Below are 8,232 nucleotides of genomic sequence, written 5' to 3'. Positions count from 1 at the left end.
CAAAGAATAACAACGGGGAATAAGGACTGAATTGCAATTGATTCCGCAAAATGATGAGGCGAGCTCTAAATGAAAAGGGAAATGAGATCCATTCTTGTTCCTGACCAAAAAGTTTAGCGCATCAGTTCGGTAATTGATTTTTGCACCTCGACAAGCCGATGTCATGACTCCCGCGTACTGTGTTCTAGGAAAGACGGGAAATTCCCACTCTGCCCCTACCGGGATCGGAACTTGATAGTTTCGACCACCTGTCCAGGATTAACTAAGGGGACTTGAGACACTAGGCTTTTAAGAGAGTCATCAAATCTTCTATTCATGTTTGAGCAATTTCAATAGAGGGTTCTTGTGCAATTTCAATAGAGGGTTCTTGTGCCATTCCTGGTGTCCTACTCTCAATGATCTGAAAATTCATGCTTTTATGATATGGGCTAAGCTGATAATCTGCAAATCCAAGAAAGGAAAGTCCACTTCTAAATGTTGCCAACCTCGAACAAGAAAGACTAAGCAAAGCATCCAAAAACTTGTAAAATTGAGTGAGTGAACGGTAATGTTGTCATATGTACCGAGATTACACTCATTTTTCCTCGCACGTAATCACTCGCGCGAATGAGAGTCGGCATCGCTGCCCGAGCACCTAACAATTTCTCGTAACGTAGAGCCTAGAAGACGAATCATCGATTCAACACGTGTGGGAGCAATTTGTTACAACTGTTATTGCAGGATTTATGCCAGCAGAGACACATGCTCAGAAGACCTTTGTGCGGATTCAACACATAAAACATTGCTCGTAGACATTTTCCCTTGATCCTGTAACAGCACAATGTAGAATTGCCTGAATTCAGGGGATCATCAGGTCCTCAAAACATGGTAAGTTGGAAAAAATATCTGCTTCTCACATTAATTATATCTGCATCATGGTTGTAAAAGACACCATCGACTGACCAAAATTTGTGAACCTAACAAAACTATCTGTCAATTCCTCTAGAGCAGCCGCATCAGTTCAGAAACTATCACTTACAAATGCATCAGAAATCAATTTAAGAGGAACCCAAATACAAATGCATCAGAAAAAGGAAAATAGATCAAGTGCAAATGAATGCTGCAATCAAGTTTATGCAGTGCATATAAGGGAAAACACATCATACCTCCGATCTTGGTGGGTTTGGCCATGAAATTTTCAAATTTGCAGTCTTTTGGGAAAGATGAAATCCTAGAAACCAAAACCCAAATCCCAAATCCCAGATCCAATCCCAAATCAACGCTTAAAACCCAAGAAAATCCATGAATTCCAATACCCATTTGGACTCTCTGTGTCCTCGCAATTCTCAAGAATGCCACTCCCCACATACTGTATCTGAATCTCTGCATCTTTTCTGCCCAAGATAAATACCCACATCTCCTGCTTAAAACCCTTTTCTTTGTCACCCGCAGAAGCACAAAACCCACCTCTGGGTCTGCTGATTTTCCACCGAAGATCGCCAGATTTTCCCGGCAAAGACCCCTTTTTTCCGGGAAATTGCGGTTCAGGGGGTCCGACCATGAAGGCAGACGCGGCTCTGCCGGACCACTTGCGGTGCAACCGGACGGACGGCCGTCAATGGCGGTGCAATCGCCCGGTCATGGAGGACAAGAAGCTCTGCGAAATTCACTACCTGCAGGGGAAGCACCGCCAGCACAAGGAGAAAGTGCCCGAGTCGCTCAAGATCCAGAGGAGGACCGGGAAATCGGAAGGTAAGGTCCCCGCGCTCCACAACCTCAAAATTAGGGCTCAGAAGATCGAGAAGCCCGGTCGGCGGGCGGTGAGGCTGAGGCGGAAGAATCTGGCGAGGGACCTGGTGAGGATTGTGGTGAAGAGGGAGGCCGAGAAGCGGCGCGAGGTGGAGGGGAGCGGCGGCGAGGATATGATGCGGCGTTTGCCCAACGGCGTCATGGTGATTTCGCAATCGGCCGCGCGGCGGCAGCAGAGCGGGGGCGCGAGCGCGAACGACAATGTGGGTTCTCAGTGCGATGTTAAGGTAGGAGTCGATGCTAATGTTGCTCCGAGGAGGCGGTTCCGGTCTAAGAATCTTGAGCCGCTGCCAATTGGGGCAGTTCAGGTTGGTACCATGTGTGTCGCGTGCTTTTGTTGTCCTCCTTGGTTCTGCTTTCGTGTGTGGAGTTTTCTTCGCTTGTTCTTGATTCATAGTTGTTTGGTAATCTCAAGGTTATGCCATATAAGAGGAATGTGGAGAAAGTCGGGAGGAAGAAGTGTCACTGGTGTAAAAGCAGCGATGCCGCGAGTTTGATCAAGTGTTCGAGTTGTAGGAAGCATCACTTCTGCTTGGAGTGCATCAAGGGGAGGTTAGTGCTTCTGTGATCATTCCAGTTTGACATTTTTTTTCGTGGCATTGAATTTCTTGTTCAATCTCGATTTGGTTGTAATGGTGGGTTGTTCCTTTTTTTTGTTTTTTCTCACTTGAATCATTGTGGATTGTCAGTTTTTGTTGTTGACTATCAATGTTCATCTTTTCTGCTGGAATGCTATCAATCTTCATGGGATGGATTTAAAGATTGAAGTGTGTTCATCTTGATTTTAGTATCTGTTCGAGTGAGGAAGGTTGTCTTTGATACATCATAAATGCAGTAAAAGGAAAAAAGAGACTACATATGACACTACCTAAGATGGGTAAAACTCAATTAATTGCTAATAAAGGATCTGAACTCTTAATTTTACATGAGAGTTGGTTCTGCATACAGGTGACATTGGAAACTAGCCAGTTGTCTGATGTGGGGATGTAGCATAGGTGGTCATGTCTTTGTGTTGTAGTACAGCTGCTAAACCTGTGGTCAACTTAAATTATAGCATTACTTATTTGCTTAAACTGGATAGCCAAAAGTATTGCCATCTAAAAAGTACGTTTCTTGGGCTATATAAAACTCCAAGTCTTGGCATTGTGGTTTGTGCAAGAAACAATATCTTTTCAGGCCCATGCTTCGGAGAATATTGATCTTTTCCCTTTCAAATCTCTAGAAAGGTCAACCTGATTATCTCATTTCTGGTCATTGTTAACCAGTAGGAAGGGGCATTTTTAACATACCATTATTTAGTTTTTTTTTACATATTCTATAGTCTGTAACATGAGAAATTCAAATGAATCCAGGTACTTCGACACACAAGAAGAAGTTAAGATGGAATGTCCAGTTTGTCGCAAAACTTGCAGGTGTAAGGGGTGCTTGGCTTACAAATATAAGGACAGTGCCTGTCAGGTCTGAATTGTGATTTTATTGACATGTGATCCAGAGGATTCCTTGTTTGCATTAGATGGGTTTGATTATATCTGCTTATCTCTTGTTTCAGGAACTTTCAATTGATGACAGTAGAGCTGACAAAATTTTACATTCTCATTACTTGATCTCTGTTCTTCTTCCTGTACTGAAAGAAATAAATCATGAACGAAGCATTGAGCTTGAGGTCGAGGCAAAATTAAAAGGTTTGAATATTACATGTTATTGGAATTTTTCTATCCGATATGATGCTTCAACCATCAATATAATTTGTAATTGATCTAATATCGGTTATTTGCTGCAGGAATGGAAGTTTCTCAAGTTGAAATCCATCAAGCTGAATGTGGCTTTAATAAGCAATATTGCTGGTATGTCCTTTGCTAATTAATAGTTCCACGATTTAGTCTCTTAAATAGTTGGCTTCACATATCTGATACTTGGCATGGTTCCTGGAGCAGCAATAATTGCAGAACATCAATCCTGGATCTCCATAGGAGCTGTTCAAGTTGTTCTTATAATCTTTGCTTAAGTTGTTATTGGGATTTCTATCGAGGGATTTTACCAAAAGGAGTGAAGTTGCCCAACAATAAATACGATAGAAAGAGAAAAGCCTCTGTTCAGGGTCATAAACAACTTTCTGCAAAGTCAATAAGCAAACTTGAGCAAAGATATGGTGGTAAATCTCTCACTGTTTCAATGCCGTTAGCGACTTCAAAAGCTTGTAACGGCGATGATGTATCATGCCCACCATGGGAGTTTGGCTGTTGTAGTAAAGGCCGATTCAACCTGCAATCCTTTTTTCCCGTAAACTGGAGTAAAGAGCTAGAGAAAAAGGCGGAAGAAGTTGTTTGCAGCTATGATTTACGAGAAAACTTAGATGGTAATTTGTGTTGCCCCTTGTGTCATGGGGATAATCATGAAGCTGTAAGTAAGCAGTTGCAACAAGCAGCAACAAGGAGAACTTCAAATGATAACTTCCTGTATTACCCAACTGCATTGGAAGTTTATGCTGATAAGTGTGAGCACTTCCAGAAGCACTGGGTTAGAGGTCATCCAGTTATTGTTCGTGACATACTTTGGAGGACATCAGATCTTAGTTGGGACCCGGTTGCTATGTTCTGTACCTACCTCGAGGGTAGCATTGCCAGGTGTGAAAATGAAAAGGAAGCATCAAAAGCCAGTCCTTGCCTGGAGTGGTCTGAGGTCAGTGTTTCTACGTGACCATTCGTCATATAAAAGGCCTTATCTAAGTTCCTGGTGAAAGAGATCACCCTCATTTTCCTTTCAATGTGCATTACACATGGCTTCCCTATTAAGATTCTTCTTGTGAACCTAAAGAATAGAATGGAGATCTTCCGTATATGTTTTAAAATGAGAACCACCCTTAACAGTCCAAAAATCAATAGACCCTGATACAATGGCTCAAAATGGTCTTTCATGTTCCTTGACTTTACTGATGATCAAATGTTATTCCATAACAAGTGCAATTCTGATGTTGAATCTGTAAAGTCATTAAAAGAATTCATTGCAGTCTGCATTGATACAATGGCTCAAATAATTCTTTTCATCAGGACCAGCAACTCAGATAGATATGATGTTAGATTTGCTAAAGCTGATCTTTTTGTCATTGGAATGAAATTGAAACCCTGAGTAACGTTTCAGAATATGACATACATGGTTTTCGCAGGGTTTATTAAAAAATATACATATTAAGACATACATATTCTATATCTTTACAGACCACTTAAGGACAGAACTGCCAATTTAAGACCACTTGTTTCATTATCTTAAGGACTTTACTGATGACCAATTTGTTGTTTGTCCTAGAATTTATGTGTTAAGAAATCGCTCTTGGCTAGTGCATTAAAACAATCTCTTAATGTAGCTTTTTTTGCAAACATGCCACTTATATCTTCGAAAGAGAAATATAGGGTGACCTATGCCTAATCTTTGTCTGGTCGGAAGTATGATTTTTCTGGGTTGTGTAAAAGCATATGCATATTATCTTACTCATGGGATCCTACTTAATATAGTCAGATTAGACTGTTATAATTTGGACCAAAGCTGGTGACCTTGGTGATTCTCCGCTTACCAGATGATAGTTGGAATTATGTTGCTTCTACCCCAGCCAAATCACATTTGGCATCAGAGCACTGACAATTATTGGTAGACCATGCGAGCAAGGATAATCCATAATAGCAACAACGACAGTGATTAGAAGTTGCTTAAATGGGAGTTGAGGCTTATGGTTCTACTTAAAGATGCAATGAGCAGCAACTATAGTAGGTTTACATCCTCTTTAGACATGTGATAGGTAGGATCACTAGTCACTAGTGAGGTGAGTTGGGCTTTAACTCGAGTTTCTTATCCCTTTTCCACTGCCTCAGGACAGCATTATGGATTAGCTATCCTCCATATACCTTGGGAGTAATTTCGCCAGCAGTGTTGTTTTTTTTTACCTTCGACAATTTCATAAGATATTTTTAATTATTGCTCTGTCCCTATATGCTCCAATGATTTTCTTGTTCTGTCTCCTTGCTTAGTGCACAATGCTAATTGCTATTAAATTAGCTTATGTTGTGCATGGCAGGTAGAAATCAGCATGAGACAATCGTTTATTGGCTCTTTCAGAGGGAAAGCACGTGAAAGTATTCGACATGAGAAACTGGAGATAAAGAGTTGGCTTTCATCCCGATATTTTCGTGAACAATTCCCTGCTCATTATGCTGAAATTCTCTCTGCATTACCACTTCAGGATTACATGAACCCAGATTTAGGCCGCTTAAATCTTGCCACAATGTTGCCTCTGGAAAATATGTCAGCTGAAATTGGTCCATATGTCTATATCTCCTATTGCAGTCCTAATGAACATCCCTCGGCACAATTTGGGTCAAAACTATGCTATGATTTGTGTGATGTGGTATGTTGCTCTAATCTCTTATTACTTTGTCAGCATTTTTTTTTTTTTGGCTTATGTTTGCATGCTTGGAACCACAATGCCCATTTTTTGTCTTGTATCTTTTTAACTCTGAATCTTGTACATTTGTTCTTTATAATTTGCACTTGCGCTTAGCCTGCATAGATGGATAATGAAAGAATGAGCATGTGGAAGACGTGTCTTACCATTCCTATTTATGCCTTTTCTTTGTTTTAAAAATAGGTTAATATTTTGGCGAATACTACAGATGATGTTTCGCCGGACAAAATTAATAGAATCAAAAAGCTGATGAGGAAGCGCCAGGCTCAGGATAAAAAGGGGTCAACTGGTGCTCCAAATGGTGAACTCTTGGGAACTGACATTGAAAATTCAAGTGAGGCGCTTGATGTGAGTATAGATGAGACCCAAATACGGAAGAAAATGGCAAGAGTGACTTGGCTGGCAACGACCTCAGAAGAACCGCCTTGTCTAATTGCCCGAGATAACAAACAGAAACAAGATCACAATAGCACATCGATAGAGGATATCCAACACTCTAAAGAGCCAAAGCTTTATGAGAATCAGACAGAAAGCCATAGCCATTACATGAAGAAAGTGGGAAAATCTTGTGGTGCCCAGTGGGATGTGTTCCGCAGGGAAGATGTACCAAAGCTTGTAGAATACTTTAGGCGATACTCTGCTGAATTCGTGCAGCCATGTGACTCTCAGAAGCGTGTAAGTTGATGAAGTAGTCACTTCGGCCTATATATGTGCCCCCCTATATCCTAGATTGTTGGACTGATGCCTTGCATGTGACAGGTCGTCCATCCAATTCTGGATCAGTGTTACTATCTTGACAAATATCACAAGTTGAGGCTCAAGGATGAGTTTGGTATGATGTTGTCATTATATTTCACTATATAGTTCAGCATTTCCTTATTTTGACTTATCCTCTCTTGGTTTTCTAGAAATCGAACCCTGGACTTTTGAGCAACATGTTGGTGAGGCTGTCATTATTCCTGCCGGGTGCCCATATCAAATTAGAAGTCCCAAGGTAATAACGGTATCTGATAATTGCTACAAAGAATATGCTTTTACCAACTACTGTTTCTTCATGGTACATTTGGTTTATGGAGCATTGCAGTCTAGTGTAAATGTGATTCTGCACTTCGTTTCACCTGAGAGCGCTGCTGAGTGCATCCATTTGATCGATGAACTCCGCCTGCTCCCAGAAGAACATGAGGCCAGAGTAGACAAGCTCGAGGTAAGTTTTACTATTTGGGATTATCCTTCCAAATGTGAATGTTAGAAATACTCCATCTACAATGCCTTTATTTTAATGCAGGTGAAGAAAATGGCTGTAAATAGTTTAAGCAGAGCAATCGACGAAATACGCGAGCTTACATCTGCAAAGTGAGTTACATTTCAAATGCATCTTTCCTCTGATTTAGTTTCGCCCTCTTTCTCTTCTGTTCTCCTCTTGTATCGGCCACCCGGTATTTACTGCTCGTATTTCGCTTCATTTTTGTTCATATGTACCATTTTCCTTGCTTCTTACCCCGAGTGTGCGCTTAAAGGTGTCCTAACTGATGTGGGTTTCTCAGGGATAGTGCTGATGCTTAGCAGTGTCTTCGAATGGAGTCTTGTATGTTGGGGGAAGTCATGCGAAATGCCAGGGCTTCACTCAGATGGCTTCATCAAGATATTCAGCATTCCTAGATTTCTGACTTGGGCAGATGGAAGGGCATGTTTCGTCTATAGAAATTTTGATACCTCTCTTTCTCTATTTCTCTCTCTCATTCTGTGTACAGAAGTTCAAATCCTGAACTGCATCCAGCATGCATATGCTGGAGAATCATTAGTTGCAGATCAATTGGTTCGGAATGTAGATATATTGAGCTGATTGACCATTCTATAAATAGATTCTCAGGCACATGTCACATTCATGCCAGCCAATTTGCACCTTGGTCTAAAAATTTGTTCATTTCGGGGAAAATTACGCAAAACTCCCCTGAATTTTGGGCTGGGCTGGGCTAGTACGCGTTCCCTGC

At 41.1% G+C, this 8,232-nt stretch overlaps 1 protein-coding gene across 1 annotated transcript; it reads left to right on the top strand.

Annotated features, from left to right (window-relative positions):
- Positions 1–1,144: 1,144 nt before the first annotated feature.
- Positions 1,145–8,157, top strand: LOC115690839 (lysine-specific demethylase JMJ28). Its single transcript, XM_030617319.2, has 13 exons — positions 1,145–2,096; positions 2,204–2,340; positions 3,141–3,246; positions 3,338–3,470; positions 3,569–3,632; positions 3,723–4,467; positions 5,855–6,184; positions 6,425–6,916; positions 7,001–7,073; positions 7,150–7,235; positions 7,326–7,445; positions 7,527–7,594; positions 7,786–8,157. The coding sequence occupies exons 1-13, from the start codon at positions 1,539–1,541 to the stop codon at positions 7,802–7,804; spliced, it is 2,931 nt and encodes a 976-aa protein (XP_030473179.1). The 5' UTR covers positions 1,145–1,538; the 3' UTR covers positions 7,805–8,157.
- Positions 8,158–8,232: the final 75 nt, after the last annotated feature.

The sequence above is a fragment of the Syzygium oleosum genome, unplaced genomic scaffold, assembly GCF_021117445.2.
Source record: "Syzygium oleosum isolate NSW1041296 unplaced genomic scaffold, Sole_v2.1 Sole_v2.29, whole genome shotgun sequence".
Taxonomy (NCBI): Eukaryota; Viridiplantae; Streptophyta; class Magnoliopsida; order Myrtales; family Myrtaceae; genus Syzygium; species Syzygium oleosum.
This window is presented reverse-complemented; position numbering and strand designations above follow the sequence as displayed.